The sequence below is a fragment of the Rana temporaria genome, chromosome 3 (assembly GCF_905171775.1).
Source record: "Rana temporaria chromosome 3, aRanTem1.1, whole genome shotgun sequence".
In the NCBI taxonomy this organism is placed as follows: Eukaryota; Metazoa; Chordata; class Amphibia; order Anura; family Ranidae; genus Rana; species Rana temporaria.
In genome coordinates this window covers 336,714,926-336,733,038 of record NC_053491.1, presented here as the reverse complement: position 1 = coordinate 336,733,038, position 18,113 = coordinate 336,714,926, and the positions used below count along the sequence as shown (strand labels likewise).

General features: G+C 42.8%; 1 protein-coding gene across 5 annotated transcripts in view; it reads right to left on the bottom strand.

Annotated features, from left to right (window-relative positions):
• EBF1 (EBF transcription factor 1) overlaps positions 1–18,113 on the bottom strand; it is a 449,855-nt gene that overhangs the window by 76,892 nt on the left and 354,850 nt on the right. For 3 of the 5 annotated variants that reach the window (XM_040345069.1, XM_040345072.1, XM_040345067.1), the window contains exon 9: positions 1,572–1,705. In XM_040345069.1, coding sequence (XP_040201003.1) covers positions 1,572–1,705 — 134 coding nt within the window. The remainder of the gene's footprint in view (positions 1–1,571; positions 1,706–18,113) is intronic. The other 2 variants (XM_040345068.1, XM_040345071.1) reach the window with 1 other exon arrangement.

Genomic DNA, 18,113 nt, shown 5'->3' with positions numbered 1-18,113 from the left:
CAGTGTGCTGCACATGTCTGTACAGAGAGCAAAGCTGTGGGTAGGACTCTGCAGCTCCTCTAACTACAAGTTGAAAACTACATGAGGGGGCAGATACAAGACCAATGACGCTGCACAAAGTGAGAAAGCAACAGCGACTGGTCTGTTTTACATTAAAGCGGTGTTCCGCCCCAATTTTTTTTTTTTAATCCAGCAGCTACACATACTGCAGTTGCGGGCTTTTAATAAATGGACATCTACCTGTCCTGGAGTCTAGCGATGTCGGCACCCGCAGCTGATGTTTCCATCAGCTGTCGGTTGCTGCCACCGCCATTGCGGGTAAGGGTAACCGGCAGTGTAGCCTTTCAGCTTCACGCCGGGAACCCTACTGCGCATGAGCGAGGCCCACTCCTCTCCCCTACTGGCCCGGGAGGGAAGAGGAGGGAGCCCCATGCTGATGTCACAGGCCGTCAAAGACAGGAATCCTGTCCCCCCCCCCCCAAAAGGTGCCAATTGTGGCACCGGAGGGGGGAATCCGATGAGCAAAAGTTCCATTTTTGGGTGGAACTCCGCTTTAAGCTCATGCACAGGGGTAAAGTACAGGAAATGATTAGTGCTGGGTTGCTGCACAGATCTGGAGAAATACACAAAGCTTCAATTAAGAATATACATGCCTCTTGTAATTACACAAAACTTTTTTGCCTGGAGTTTAGCTTTAGATTTATAGTAAGCTATTTCTCCATTGCATGAATTTTACCTGTAGGTAAGCCTATAATAAGGCTTACCTATAGGTATTGTAAATATCTCCTAAACGTGCACTGTTTAGGAGATATTTACTGTAGATGCAACCGGTGCATGTGCTCTGAAGGAATGGCATACCCGTGAGTGATCTCATCGTGGATGCAGCCAATCACACATCCGGAGTCCGCAAACCCAGAAGGAAGACCGGGTGAAGACGGAGGCGCCTTCAGCAGTGGCAGCATGCCTCTGAAGGGTGTCGTTCTAAGGTAAGTTTCACATTATGTGCTAGTATGCGATGCATACAAGCACACTATGACATTGCCTCACAGGTTTTTTTTAAAAAAAAGCGGTTTACTACTGCTTTAAAGATAGTAAGGCTGATTTACTAAAGGAATACAGCTTGTTTTTTTTTTTTTCAAAGTAAAATGTGACTTTGTTACAACTCATTCACTAAGTAAAATATCACTTTGAAAGTGAACATGCTTGACTTTAGCAAACTAGGGTCAACATGTTTGTGAACCTGTAGACACAACAAATTTAAAGGAAATGTTTGCAAAGTAAGCACAATACTTTTAGACAATTGTCACTGCTGGAAAATGGCCCCTTGTCTTTTTGTAGTTAACTCTAAATTCTGGATTTTTACAGTGGTCACCAACGCAAATACAGACAGCAATACAAAACTTGACATGGGTTCTAAATCCTCAGCACTCTAAATCTAAAACAGGAAAAAGTTTTGGGTTCAGATAAGATGACAACATAACAAAGGCATCTTGAATGAAGATTAGTTCTGGTGGACAGGACAATCACATGTTCATCAGTCATTTTATACCATGGATTTAATAGACACCCACCTCACTCCACACCAGCATGGTTCCAAAAATGACTTGTAGGCCGTCAAAGAAATTGTCTCCTATGATGATGACAGTGGCCCCTCCGGTAGTCCATCCTTCACTCGGGCTGATCGCTTTGATACAAGGTGTAGCTGCTTTTCAAGAGAGGGGATAGAAAAGATGAGGTAATGTGTCATTATAAGTGGGAATAAACCAGAGGACAGAAATAAATATTACAAATATAATGAATGATAAAGAAAACTGAAGTAAAGGCAGTCCCCGGGTTACAAACAATATTCTGTAGGTTTGTTCTTAAGTTGAATTTGTATGTAAGTTGGAACATGTACATTTTTTATGTGTAACTCCAGCCTAATTTTTTTTTGGATAGCATAGTGAAGGGTTAACACCCCTGTAACATTTGTTTTGCTTTCTGTGTCCCTATTCAGAAGATTTCACCTCACTTTCCGTCCCTGTGACAATTGGATTTTGAAAATTTAGGCCTCGTACACACGATCAGTCCAAACCGATGAAAACGGACTGAAGTTCAGTTTCATTGGTGAACTGATGTGCCTACACACCATCAGTTCAAAAACCGATCGATTCCAACGCAGTGATGTAAAACACAACGACGTGCTGAAAAAAATGAAGTTCAATGCTTCCAAGCATGCGTCGATTTGATTCTGCACATGCCCGGGTTTGGAACCAATGCTTTTGCGTACTAACCATCGGTTTTGATCTATCGGTCAGGCGTCTATCGGTCCAATTTTAAAGCAAGTTCTCTGTTTCTGGACTGAAGACTACAGACCGATGGGGCGTACACACGGTCGGTTTGGACCGATGAAACTGAACTTCAGTCCGTTTTCATCGGTTTGGACTGATCGTGTGTACGAGGCCTTAGGGTTGTCATGAACAAGGATTGGTAATAAAGCTTCAGTGGAGGCATCTTTTTCCCATGATAACTCTTACAGGAGTGAGTCTCCCTTCCTAGGAGTAGATTTTCTTTCACTTCCTATTGTCTCCCTCTGTTTGTATGTATGAGTTGGATGTTTGTAACTTAAGGACTGCCTGTAAAGAGGAATTTTACACTAATGACTAAAATTTGAGAATTTTGTCTTTTCAAGAAGGGCTGTTAACAACAAAAAAATAATTCCAAGTGAATCCAGCCAGTGAATTGCTAATGCTATCAAAATAAATAGTCCACTTAATTTATCTCTGTAAATTTCTTGCTGCAAGATTTCAAACCAGAAATTCCAGAACAGGTTTAAACTTGATTGGTGGTTGTGAAAAACTTAAACCCATTCTAAAGGGGAATGGGCTGGGGGAATAGTAAAAAGTAAAAACATAATTTATGACACAATGCGATGTGCACACCTCCATCCGCTGCTTTGCCTTTGCAGCGGTAAGGAGGCAGTAAAAAAGGCAGCTCAACCATGTGTTTTTAACGTGTACCAAATACAAGTGTAACCCAAGCCTTAATTTTCTTTCAATGCTTTTTTTCCTATAACTTTTACTTGGTGATCCTGCCATTAATGCACTTGGGGGGGGGGGGGGGGTACTAATACTGCAGTGTGCAACTCTGCAGAGAAACCAATCAGCTTTCAGGTTTTATTGTCAAAACTTAATTGAATAAGCTGAAGCTGGAAGTTGATTGGCTACCACAGCTGCACCAGATTCTGAGTGCTCTAGTTTTAGTAAATTCCCCCCTTGGTATCCTAAAGCGACAATGCCTACTTACTGTAATGTATCAATGGAGGAGCAACATTGTTACTCTAGGACAGGACTCAAAGAAACCAGCACAGGCAGAGAGCACAGGAATTTATTAGTTCACTGGATTTCTGGTAAGAACAACAGGTATGCTTGCATTTATCCAATAGATATACAGTAACTGAACAATCTGCATTGGAGGGACAAGACCACACTCCCAATAGTAAGTTCATTGGCAGCTGATGCTTTATCAGGTGGGGGGGGTGGGTCAATAGGGTCTTAGGGCTTCGGGCCAATGGGGTTTTAGGACCCGCTTCCTGATTGGCCAGGAGGAGAAACAGAAAAGACAATAGCGAATATTAATTTGCTAGTGTCACACAACAGGGTGGGCTCGGGGCGCAGTGTTCTGCACCCCGAGCCCACCCTTTTTTGAAGCCAATTTAAAAAACAAAACCATAGAAATCCATACGTCCATGTAGATTAGGGGGCCGGGCATGTGGATTGGGGTGCGGCGCCCATGTACCCCTAACAGACGGGCCGCCACTGAGCATGTTTATTGTTTATAGCTGGTTGTAGACTCAGCCCCCACCTTTAGGCTATGCCCTTCTGACATGTTTTGCCCCTCCTGAGGTTTAACCCCTTGACGCCGATGTAAAGCAAATATGTGGCATTTGGCTTCACAGGGTTGTACCGGGGTGATGCCTGCAGCTGCTTCACCATGGTATCGTTTTTTAGCACCAACGGTTGGCTTTCTTGTAATGACAACCGATGCTGCTAATCAGCTAGGCTGTTATTACAAGCAGCAGGAGGGAACGTCCCCCCCATCGCCTTCCACAGCTCGCCCTGGCTCTCCCACCAGAAGGCCTGAGTCTGCCAGCTGGCCAGAGACCCAAACAAATCGGGAATCAAATGAGTCACACCCGCAAATGTAAACAGTGTTCAAAACACACAATTGAGGTATCACGCGATTGTTAGAACGAGAGAAATAATTCTAGCATTTGACCTCCTCTATAACTCTAAACTGGTAACTGGAGATTTTTAAGTACTGTAGTTTGTCGCCATTCCACGAGTGTGCGCAATTTTAAAGCATGACATGTTAAGCATCTATTAACTTGGCGTAACATCATCTTTAACATTATACAAAAAAATTGGGCTAACTTTACTGTTTTGTTTTTTTGAAATTCTTAAAGGTGTATTTTTTCTTAAATTGCGCTTGAAAGACCACTGCACAAATATAAATATAGTGTGACATATATATATATATAATGTTCAGGGGTTCAAAGTAATTTTGCTAGACAAAAATACTGATTTTAACTTGTAAGCAACAAGTGTCAGAAAAAGGCTTATCCCCCCGTACACACAATCATTTTTTCTGTTGGAAAAAGTCTGATGAGAGCTTTTGGTAGGGAATCCTGACCGTGTGTATGCTCCATCAGACTTTTTCCAACGGAAAAACTGCTGGAAAAAGATAGAGATCAGGATCTCTTTTTTCCTGTCAGGAAATCCCAAACGCGCAAAATTTCGACGCATGCTCAGAAGCAAATCGACGCATGCTCAGAAGCATAGAACTTAATTTTCTCGGCTCATTGTAGTCTTTTGCGTCACCACGTTCTTGGCAGTCAAAAGTTCACCGACCTTTTGTGTGACCGTGTGTATGTATGCAAGGCAGACTTGAGCGGAAATCCGCTCGTGTGTACTGGGCATCAGGCGTGAAGAGGTGTAACAATTTGAATACCTCATTTAAAGAGACCCTGTCGACAGACAATACATTTTAATGAAAAATGTGCCAAAATGTGCATTTAACATTTTTAGATATGGCCCTGGCAGATTGAAAACTGTCTCTCAAGTGTATTCCCCTTTACTCTTTCCCTGGCATCTACGTAAAGATTAAGCAGTAAGGTGAGGGCAAGGTGAAGGAGCTGGGCCAGCATAAACAGTAATTAGACATTTCCTAAAGAACACAGGGCATGGGGGCTGTGGTAGTAAATTGACTATTTCTAAAGTAGTCACATTTTCTTGCAATTTCAGAGGCACATTGCAAGTCAATAATAAAAAATAAATAATGGAAAGAAAAAATGCTGTGCTTTTACCTTCAATTTTTAAGTTAGTGTCAGGGTCTTTTTAACTGCTCATATGGTACGAAATAAGAAAAGTTCACTGTTCGGGATAACATACGCATAAAACTTTGCTAACCATGATTGCACGGTGATGTAAAATGCTAGCTAAAGATACTGACGACATGTAATGGGGACATACCAAAGCACATTGTTGGAGAAATAAAACATTTTCTGTGAGTAGCCACTTCAATGTGTGCTTTTTTTTTGTCTTTTATTTTTTTGTTAAAACATCAGAAAAGACATCCTCCTCCTCCTCCTTAGTGTGCGACAATAACATGATTACAGCCACAATTTAATATAATCGTCCTGAATAGCTGATAGCGTACTGGAGAGTTAAAATGGAAATTATCAAGTGGCTCCTCTTTGTTAAAATAATGATCACTTCACAAATAAAAGCTTTTATCCCAAATATGCCGCTCAGCGGCGAAATGCAAATTTTAGTCGACAATAGCGTGTGCCGTTTATTAAATATTGGCGTGCCCTGCTTGTTTAAGGACCCCTCTGGTGTGTTGGCTTATGAGAGCCATGTAAATGTCATTTTTGTCTTTGGTACAGCTGATTCGGAATGTTAGCGTTTGTACGAGACACCATCAAAGGGCACGAGCCCGGGGATTTGCTGGGAAAATACCGACAAGTGCTAAATTTCTAACAGATTAAGTGGTTTACATTTCATTTATAGCATGTGAACTTTGTCTAGGGATGTGTAATATTTACTGGAGAGCTGCAGCCGCGCAGGCAGTGCCAGGGTAAAAGCGGACATTTAAAAAAGGCTGACACTTTGAAAGTGGTGTTTTTGTTGCTATGGCTGATAATAAAGCCAACAGCGAATGTCTTAAAGGTATACTCCATTTAAAGGGTTTGTAAACCATAAACCCAACGAAACTGACTAGTATGAATCATCAGGAAATTCAATGCCTTCACCTACATTTTGTAGATCTCATAACCATCTTATTTCCAGATATCTTATTTTATGTACGCAATACTGCGGTCACGAGACAGGTATTTGCTCTAAACCGTAATGCAAGAGGTGTGGGTGGAGCAAGCAGGAAAGCTCTGTTGCAGCAAAGGTGGAGTTTCTGCTGATTATTGGCCTCTGTCACACTGCTGAGCTCAGCCAATATATGTGTGAGCATTAAGGGGAGCAGACAGCAGGGCAGTGGGAGGAGATGTCAGGGCCCCTGATGGAGCCGCCCAACAGGATGACGAAAAGAGTCAAGTGGAGCAGCTTCTAGTTGAGAAACAAGAAGTGCACATGTGGGTGGGTGCAGCGTGGTGCGGCAGCAGTAACAAACACTACAGCCCAGATGAAATCCAAAAACTTATATTGAAGTCAAAGTACAGTTCACAACATGGCCCAACTGGGAAACTCGGATGACAACAGCGTGTAGAAGAGAAGGTCTTAGTGGAGATGATATTGTCTGTCTCAATCAAAAGAAGAGGAATCTGCTGCTCCAGGTATGTGCAATACCTTGATTGGAACCAAGTAGGAGTGCTAGCCCCCGCCCGCCTCCATAAAAACTTGAGAAAAAGATAAAATGGCTGCATATCCAAAGTTTGCAAAAGTGCCTTTTATTGCAGACGGTCAAAATACACCAGGGACACCAGGTGTTAGTCACGTAGACGCGTTTCACACATCTGATCTGTGCTTAATCATTACCACGCTACCGTAATGATTAAGCACAGATCAGATGTGTAAAAAGGCATCTATGTGACTAACACCTGGTGTCCCTGGTGTATTTTGACAGTCTGCAATAAAAGGCACTTTTGGAAACTTTGGATATTCAGCCATTTCTTTTTTTTCCCATTGTCTGTCTCAAAGGGGTAAAATGCGGCCTGGCCAGTCCAGGCCCAAGCCCAAGGTTTTCAGGGTAGTGGTGAATCCCTCCTCATCTGGAATCTTTCCATACCACTGATACTGTCCCTTATAGACATGACATCTGTCCCTACACTACCCACACGCTAGAATGCATGCCAAACCCAGGAACCAGGGTCTTGGAGTGGTTGTAAAGGCTCAAGGTGTTTTTTACTTTATGAAAGAAGACAACAAACCTTCTGTGTGCAACAGTCCCCTCTAATACTTACCTGACCCCCATTTCAAACCAGCAAAGTGCAGGAGTGGCTCTCCCTGTGTCTCTTCCTCCTCATTGGCTGAAACAGCAATGGGAGCCATTGGCTGCGCTCCATGTGTGAATGAACACACAGAGTAGCGGCTCAGAACAAGCTGCTTGCTATGAGGGCACTCAACAGGAAGAGGGGACTCGGTGCCTCGGCAGGGGACACAAGATGAGGATCAACATTCATAAGCCGTCAAATGTACCGATGAAAATTTTCATGCAAATCTACTAGCCTATGGCCAGTTTTACCATATACTTTTCTTATTTGCTTCTTTCGGATCTGTTATATTTGTTTGACAAGTGCAAAAAAATACCTGTTAATCCTGCCAGAAATCTTGTGGGCTAATAACTTCCTGTGCTCTCTGCCTGTGCTGCACACTTATCTGTTACATTGTTCTCAGTTTCTTTTGTGGAGAAAAGTAGAGCGGGAGGCATTCTGTAGTCCGGAGAAATAAAGACTCATATAGCAATGCCTGTGATTGCCATCATCCCTTGAAATAGAATATAGAAATTAACCTCAATTTGTGGGATTTTAAGGGCAATTGAAAAAAGATTAAAAACAATATATAATTTTATTACAAATTGAGCTGAATAAAAACTATTCCAAAATGGCAATCACAACAAATTTCACATTACATAAATATAATATTCAAATATGATCTTGAAGTGGTACTCCCCAGCAATTCATTGGTGGAATTCTGATGATATAGAGTATATGGGGATATCCTCATCTACTCTATATCATCAGAATTCCACCGATGAAGGAACAGCAAGTAGCTGGGGAGTACCACTTCAAGATCATTTTTGAATATTATGTTTATGTAATGTGAAATTTGTTGTGATTGCCATTTTGAAATAGTTTTTATTCAACTCAATTTGTAATAAAATGATATATTTTTTTACACATGTCATCTTTTTTCAATTGCCCTTAAAATCCCACAAATTGAGGTTTGTTTCTATATTCGGCGTTCTGTAGTCCTGTCCCAGAGTGACAACATTGCTCTTCAGAAGATACAGCGAGTGAGAGTAGTCACTCTCGGAGGGGAAGTGGGTTACGGGGAGGATCACCAGATGAAAGTAAAGAAAATAAGCCTAAAAATAGAAAACTAATACAGTCACCGTATCTAAGGACTGGTAAACTGCAATATAATATATTTTAGTTTTTTCTGTTCAGATACACTTTAATCTCTCATGGTGAACATCAATCAGACAGTTAAGGAAACCTGTCCAAAGTGCAATTGTTGTTCCCCAAAATAAATGGCAGACCCCCCCCCCCCCTCTTTGAAAAAACGTTGCTACTAGGACATCAAAGCTGACCTTGCATTCTTGAAGTTTTTTTTCTGGATGAACAGTGTTAGGGTTTGTTCACATTAGTCTGCATGTGTTAATCTCTGTATAATGCATGCATCCTTTTACTTTATAAAAGTGTCAAAACATGACACTTCATTCAATCCATGCATGGCAGGGTATCTCAATGCATTGCAGTGCCTTGACAAGTGGGAAGGTGCCTTGCACTGCAACCGTCAGTAGACGGCTGCCCCCCCTCCCTATTTTTTTATTTATTTATTATTTTTTTTTGCATTACCCCCGGAAGGGGCCCAATGGTCCCCAGGGCCCTTACAGGCCCGGCCGGCCCCCCTCGCGGTTTTATTTTCTATTTATTTTTTATTTACACATTTTTTGTATTACACCTGTAAGGGGCCCGATGGACCCCAGCCCCCACCCCCCGCTTATTATCTCGCGTCAGGAGAAGAAAGATTACACCCCCCCCTGGTTCTCTGCTCCAGGGGGGGCCTGCCTAAAGCTGTGTAAGGGGCCCCAAAATTTGTGATGGCTGCCCTGATGACAATTCACATACAGTATTTGTATTTCATTTTTGCTTTCAGATGTTTGGTTCAGAGTTCTGCTTTAAATCCGTTATAAAAAAATAATAATCCTGAAAAAAAAAAATACAAATCTAGCAGACTTCTTTTATGATTCGCACACATTTTATGGTCACACAGTCAGGATCAGATCATAAAACCACCTTCACAAAAAACATATAGGAAGTAAGCTGTATTGCCTCTAAAGTTTACATTTCCCAAGTGCAGCAGCATAGAGAAATATTATAATATCGCAAACAAACTCCAAGTAGGTAAACATCATTATCGCAATCACAACATTCCAAATGTAGAGAGGGGTGCTGCAATATTGATGAGTTAGTTCAAAGTTACTGCAGTCTACTTAGATGCATTTCACAGGCTTAAACATGAAGTCCGCTAAGCAGGGTTTGCATCTAAACTGCCCATATAACACAAACCCAATGCAATTTCCAGAAAACTACAAGACTCTCAGTGGAAATATTTACTTTTTATAGGGGTCTGTGTTCTTTCAAAACCCCATTTTGCGGAAGTCAGTCAGTTTATGCTGATTACACCAATCAAAAATGGACTGCAATGTGTCCCTGTGGGCAGCCCAATGTACGTGGACATCCAAGCTCCTTCAGGTCTGTTTGGCCCAAATGAAATAAGTTCACTTTTACTGATTTGACATGCAAATGCAAATCCAATTACCTTCTGCCACCCATGGATTACCAGGGATTCACCCCACCAGGGATTACATGGGGCCACTTTTTCTCTATAGCAAGTGGAAAAATCTAAAAGGACACAGATCTCGCAAATATGTGACATCCATTTCAGGCTGGGTTCACGTTAGCTGCGCCCACGGCTCACAGTAGGGGTCCAGTGCGTCGCTGTACGTTTCAGGTGCGAATCAGGTCTGAATTTTCTGCTGAATTTGCACCTGAAATGGACCAGAAGACACACAGGACTCTTTTCCAGTGAGCTACGGGGCCGCCACGGAGATGTGTGAAGTGGCTTCATTGAGAGGTGGTCACAGTCTCCTGTCATGCAAATTGGCAATGCGGGGACACCAGTGTGTCCAGCCTCAGTTCTGATCTAAGGCCTCATTCAGACGAGGCGGACTCCATCGTTATGGGAGATCTCTCCACTGATCTCCACTGAGCCAGAGGATGACATGTCCCTCTCTGTTCACTGAGCGGGGAGGGGCTTGTCCAGCGCCGCTGTCTCCTATGGAGAGATCTGATGAAAATTTACAGCATGTCCTTTCTCTTCAGATCTCACCCGATCAACCGCCATAAGTCGCCATCCGTCTCATTTTTCTGATTGGATTGGTTCAGATGTCAGCAGACATGTCTCTGCTGACATCCAACGCTCCGTAGAGATGTATGGCACGGCCGTTCAGGTCCACCGACAAAACTGACATGTGGACCTGAACGGTCCCACCGTGTGAAAGGGGCCTTACTCAGCAGGAGATCAATCTAGGACCCCTTGTTGAGATGAAACAGAGGGAACCCCTGTGAAAGGAGCTTTAGAGTTTAGAGAGCTACATTGGAAGAGTGTAAAAAACTAGAACTTCTGCGTGGCCACTCGTTCTTAGCATTGCAACGCTAAATAGATGGAATTTCAGGCGATTAAAGCTTTCAGTATGCAGAAGGCGATTTCTCTATTTTTCTCAATTTAAAGCAAAATGTCATGACAGCAGCCCTATGAAAAAGACCCTGTCGGTATACATGTATCCTCACAATATTGTCTCTTTAAAAAAACTTGTACTATATTTACCAGTGCAGATATAGAATAGAATTTCCAGCGTCTGACACTCTTGGGTTTGTCAGATGTCTGTCCCCCTACTGGCTGCTATATCACTAGTGTTTCCTTTCAAAGCCACATGTTACTTATATCTTTTATGGTGTACGATCATTTAAAATGTGTTAGTAGCATTTTCAAGATGAAATCTGGGATAGGCAAACAGTGTCTAAATACACAAACCATGTGTATTCTTACTTGAATTGCAGTGGCGGCTGGTGCTCCATTGTTTTGGGGGAGTGGCAAACAAACCACCTGAAGCCAAGTAGAGCTTCAGGCTCTAATCATGTGCTTCAAAAAAACACATTGAAAACCATGCATCCGGCACCCTGCATGTAGATTAGGGGCCAGGCACATGAATTAGGGGGTCAGCGCCCCTGCGCCCCTAATGGAGCTGCCGCCACTGTTGAATTGTGTCTTTTGTGTATTTCTTTCAGATTTGAGAAATAATGCAGGAGCTTCTTGTAATAAAGACAGCTGCCCTTTTTACTTGTGTAGGTTAACTGGTCTTTTATCCTCCCCTCCCGTGGTTTTCTACAGGCAGCCTGTAGTGGGTTGGGCCTCCTGGGCCCCTCCTACAGCTCTTCTTTCTGCATGGGCTATGTACAGTACATCCCAGTAATGATGTCACTGCTACATGTACCAGATACTATCTGGGTTTGCCAAGGTGTTTGGTGCACACAAAGTGGATTTCTACCTTTTGTGGCTTTTGAGGTATACAGTACACTTAAATTATTATTTTTTCCTCCTGAACACTAAATTTGAATTCAATATCCGGTTTAGCACTTTTTTGATACAATACCTGGTACGAAATAGTCAACAATAATCTTTCTTTTTTAATCATAGCTCCCTTTTACTTGGTGGAGATTCAATAGCACTTTTCAGATGTGTGCTCCCATAGATCTTCTGTTCTTTTATTGTATATCCTACAAAGTTGCAACTCAAGTTTTCTGCCCTGGGATCCTCTGTTAGCATAAAAGGGGGGGGGGGTTATAGGGTGGGGGTTTAAATTGCAACTCAAGGGCGTCTGTTCTGGGTTTTGCCAGCTTTGCAACTTCCTCCATATAACCTTCATAACTATCTCTTTATTCATGTCAAAAACCTTGTCTGTATCAAAAAAACCTGTGTACAAAAATGATGACACCCTGATAAATATGCCCTTATAATTTTAATCTCCTTACGTTTTCTCTCCTAATACATTGCACATTGTTTAGTGACTTTACATATTGTAAGATTTTCATCCTGGGTTTGGTGGCCCTAAAAGGAACAAAATAAATGATTAAATCCGTATTTAAAGCACGCTAACCATGCACACACCTGCTCGTCTAAACAGAGCAGCAGCAACATCTGTCTCTCAGGGCACCGTGGCATCTGATTAGTACCCAGAGAAGCATCGTAAGCTCATCGGAAGATTTAAAACTGTTTAAACGGCTAGAGGCTAATTTTAGCAAAAGAGAAACCCTGCTTCCTTTATATATCTTGTTTGCTTCTTGATTGGCCGGCCACTGCTGCGCGGGCTAAGGCAGCAATTCCCCGCACAGGGGTTTTGTTAGTGAGCTCTGAACAAATCTCTAAAGTTACCAAATTCTCCTTGAATTTTGGATAAGGTGAACGCCAGAGGTGGCCATCGTAATTTGCCTCGTTCACACTAACAGCACGTAGCTAGTGTATGAAAATGAGTCTAATGTAAATGAATGGTGCTATTCACATGGTTAACAACCTCATGTTTTCATGCGCCACACTTACAAAAGTAGCAATTATGTGCATTTTTGGTCAGATTATTTTGTAAGGAATGCCTTAATGAACATCAACTGATAAAAAATTGTGTTAAATTTACTTTTTCGCTATAGAAAATACATTACATCTAAAGATCAATGTGAATATATATTGCCTTCCCTGGTTCTTATCTCCCTCTTTATCATCATGCTCATTTTAGACCGTATTTAGACCTTGTTTTAAGCCCAGTAAAGTCATTACTCTGTGCTTATCCATGCAATGAAGGCAAATTATGGTCAGTTTCCTAAAAACAACATAACACCCTGCCTGAGTCAGTACTCTTCTCAAGAGTCCTTAACCCTGATGCAAGCGGTGGGCTGGCTCTTGGGAAGAGATATGCAAATATAAAATTGCCTTGATGGATGGATGTCAGTCAGGAGGAATGAGAGTTCCTAGGAGAAATATTTTGCATGCCAACTGCCCTTTGGTAACACCCACATGTGATTCTGAGCTTCAATGATTCAAAGGGCTGGAAGGAAGAGGTAGGCCAGGGACAATAAGGCTGGGGAGGGAAATTACAAAATTATTTTGGATAACTTTACAAAGTCTTGGCTTGCAGAAGATTATTGCCTTTGCACATAGGAAACTTTGTTGAAAAAAATAAACCTTAAATTATAAAGATATACAAATGTATGCCTACATCAATCACAGGGTTGTATAATGCCCATTTTTTCCTGCCAGGTGAGCAGTGCCAATTTATTACAGGAGCACAGAATACTTGCGTAACTAGGCAATTAATGGCACCATCCCACCCTCCTGCAGTCACCTCATCTCCTCGTGTCTTGGGAACCAGCAAAACAAGACTATAAACATTACAGTGTAAGTGAATCATACTGAATATAAAACTCCAGAGGAGGCGATGGCAGCTAGTAACTTATGTATAATGAATAGGGATGAGCCGAACACCCCCCCCCCCCGTTCGGTTAGCACCAGAACCTTCGAACGGACCGACCGTTCGCACGAACATTTAGAACCCCATTGACGTCTATGGGACTCGAACGTTTGAATTCAAAAGTGCTCATTTTAAAGCCTAATATGCAAGTTATTGTCGTAAAACTTCTTTGAGAACCCGGGTCTTGCCCCAGGGAACATGTATCAATGGAATTTTTTTTTTTAAAACGGTCGTTTTTTTTGGGGGGCAGTGATTTTAATGATGCTTAAATAAAAATGAAAAATTCCTTAAAATATCGTACCTGCTGGGTGTCAATAGTATGCCTGTGAAGTGGCACATGTTTAGAACTGTCCCTGCACAAAATGAGATTACTATAAGAAAAAAGTAATTTAAAACTGCTTGCGGCTTTAATGTGATGTCTGGTCCCTGCAATATGGATGAAAATCATTGAGAAAAATAACACAGACAGAGACAGTACACACACCACATAGCTTTAGGTGCAATCTGCAGAGGACACAGGCAGTACACACCAAGTAGCTTTAGGTGCAAACTGCAGAGGACAAAGGCAGTACACACACTACGTAGCTTTAGTTGCAAACTGCAGAGGACACAGGCAGTACACACCACGTAGCTTTAGGTGCAAACTGCAGAGGACACGGGCAGTACACACCAAGTAGCTTTAGGTGCAAACTACAGAGGTCAAAGGCAGTACACACCAAGTAGCTTTATGGTGCACACTGCAGAGGACACAGGCAATACACCATGTGAGAATACTGCAGCTAGCACAATCACCTGCCTGCCAGCAAATTAGGAAGAGCTGATCTAGCTAAACTATACAGTGTATAAATATATATACAACACCTGGGATGCATATATATCCTCTACACACTGTAACTTTAACTGACTAGCCTTCCTGCCTGCCTGCTCTATCTACCTACTAAAAATGACTCTCTCTCTCTGTCTTCTCTCTTTTAACCACCGCAACACACTACACAAGGCCGACCTGCAGGCTGCCTTTTATAGTGTGGGGCGTGTACTAAACCCCCTGAGCCATAATTGGCCAAAGCCACCCTGGCTTTGGCCAATTATGGCTCTTCGTTTTTTGCAAGCTGTGATTGGCCAAGCATGCGGGTCATAGTCCATGCTTGGCCAATCATCAGCCAGCAATGCACTGCGATGCCGCAGTGAATTATGGGCTGTGAAACGTAACTCGAATTTGGCGCGAACGACCCAAAACGTTCGTAATTCGACGAACAATTGAACATACGAAGCTCATCCCTAATAATGAACGCTAACACTTAACGTGATCAGTAGCAGTGAGGCCTCCTGACCCTATCAACCTCCATTTAGTACATTCACTTGTCTATGTTTTCAGAAATAATTATGGTTGGATAGGTGAAAAATTAGGCTATGGATGCAGCGGTGGCATTTCCAGTACAGTTTTTGAAAACTGTGGATTTACATATAGATTTTGATTCAGAAAAGTTAATCTTATATAACTAATATATGCTGAGAGGTACTACCCTCCAGATGCTGCACCATCCTACATAGTCTCATCTTGCCCGCTGCTTCTTCTAGGTGCCCAGACACTCCTCCTGTACTTACAGTTTTCTACTAGTTCCCAGCTCACCACCTCAAAATCCCACAAATACCTGTTGATCATACCAGTGAAGTCCACCTTATGTAACTTACTGTGAAGGGGTGGCAATGATATTGCACTGCTCCTGAGTTCAGAACAGAGAGGCCACTCTTATGTAGTCTGTGCCTACGATGGGGTGAATAAAATGTTGCAGAGGGAGTGGCTACCAGTATTGTCACTGCTGATTCACAAGCCTCTAACTTGTCAATCGCCACCTGGCCACACCTAGTCTTGCCCACTGCTTTCTGGATTGGCAGCACTGCCTGTTGCTTAAACCCTCCCACTGGGGGCTGCAGTATCTGGGAGGAGGCACATGTTATATGCAAATGAGGGAGCATTTTGCTCAGCCAGGGAAGGTAAAGGAAATGTTTTAGTCTATGAGGCTTGTGCATCATATATTATCTGGATTTGGGACTTGTTTAGATGATCATACAGGAGCCTTTAGTTGTACTTGAAATTCAGGAGTGGGTTCAGATTAAGGAAAGGGATGGGTTTAGCTGTACATTCCTATTGAAGGTTAGTTGCAATCAGCAGAGAACGTAGACCATAGCTATGCCTGTCATAACAGCTTGGGATTGAATGGTAGGATTAAGGTTTTGGAGGCCTCCGCAGATATGTGCAGACATCTTTATGAGATCCCAGAGCCCTAGTGCTGGGAGGCAGCCACCCATACTACTTGACCAAAAAATAATGAAATTCTGGAACACATATTTCTTTTTGTAAAGTGGTTGGGACTAACTAGACAATTAATTGTTGGTAAAAGTGCCATATTTAACTAGAAAGAATAAAATAAAATAGTATTTTAGGCTACGTGCTTTTTCCTCTGAATCCTTGTAAGGCTTGGAGATGGCGTCAGTTGGTGGGAGAGTCAGCAGCTGGCAGACAGAACACAGTGTGGATAATCTGCAGTACGCAGCTAAAGACAGCCGACATTGACCGTCCAATGTATAAATAGAGAACAGGCAGCTCAGAAGTGAACAGCCCTCCTGGAAAGTGCTGGTGTTAATCTTGGCCTCCGTCTTGTCTTTCACAGGCATTGATCCTGAGCTCAGGATTATCCAGATGGTCACATAAGATTCCTTGTGATAGGATTAACCCACTCTTCAATCCATGTGCTGTTCTTGTCGTACACCGCAGGCGGCCTCCACCAGGATAGGGCCGTAATAATAATAATAGGCTTCATCGGGTGTATGCTGTCGGCTCATGGACAGTTTGACTTTGTCTGATTATGGATCTCAAAGCTGCCACAAATAATTTTAAGGTATATCTTAGGTAATCAATTACAGTAATGTTCTTTAGCAACGATACTGTAATTCCCATCAACAAAGCTTTAAAGTGGAAGTTCAGTCAAACACTAACTATTCTTAAAACCACTCCCACCTCAATTCTAAGCCTATTCCATCTACCGTGTAAAAGGAAAGCTTTGTATACTTTTCTAGTCTGGGGGATCTTCGGTCACATGATGGACTCCCAGCACTGGCTTTACTATAATGTGGTGTAAGCCTATGGGTCTCATCATCACACAGGCTCTGCATTCGTTATCTGTGATCTCCTCTCTTTATTGAAGATGGGACCCGATCATGTGACCGGAGCACTCTCAGAATATGTAGGTATACAGATCTTTGCTTTACAGGATAGATAAAATAGGCTTAGAATTGGGGTGGGAAGTATAGTTAGTGTTTGACTGAACTTTCACTTTAAAGTGGTTCTGAAGCCTTAAGGCTTTAGACTCAGAAGCGAGCACACATGTGTGCCCCCAAAGAAGGCAGCTTTCCCTGGGGGCACCCAATCAAGAGGAGGGGCCTAGAACACCACCAATGGACCCCAGAAAAAGAGAATTGGGGCTGCTCTGTGCATTGCAAAGAGCAGGTATAGCATGTGTTTTTTTTAAACTATGCTTTATAACCCCCTAAAGTGTATCTAAAGCCATTTTCTTTTCTTTTTTTGAGTAGAGAAGGAAATGATGGGAACCAACATCACTTATTTTTACTGTTTGTGTACCAATGAGGAGATTTTTCTTTACTTCCTGCCCCAGAGAGATAACAAGAAGCAAGAGAAAATCTCTCTAAAGTAAATAAGCATTAATAGCGTAAAAAGAACAAGGCGTGCCAGCAGGGCTGGACTGGGACAGAAATTTGGCCCTGGACTTCATCCAGACTGGCCCACTTTGACAGGTCTCTCCTATGGCGGCCGGGCAACTCCCGCACCCCCTCTCCCCCTTTACTAGCCACTAGCCGTTCTACTTTATTAGAGTACTGGTACTCTTATAGGCAGTACCAGTTGGGAAGCTAGACATTATTTCACCTGGGGCAAAGAATCAGTTCGGTGCCCCCCCCCCCATGGGACAAGATTAGGTAGAAGTGAGAAACTCCCAGGCCATAGCGGTTGAGTCAGCTGTCTGTCCCCTCCCCCCATGCTCCTCTGTCATCCCCCTCCCCTGCTCCTCTGGTCCTCCCCCTGCTTCTTTGTTCCCCCCAGGTGAGCGCTGCGCGGAGGGAGAGACAGAGGAGCAGAGGGGGGCGGCAGCCAGCTGTCACTGAAGCCGGCCCACTGAGCCATCGGCCCACCGGGAAACTCCCTGTAGTCCCAATGGCCAGTCCATCCCTGCATGCCAGACTAAGTGCAGTATGGAGGGAACAATTTATTAAATGCCAAGCCAAATGGCTACTCATAAAAA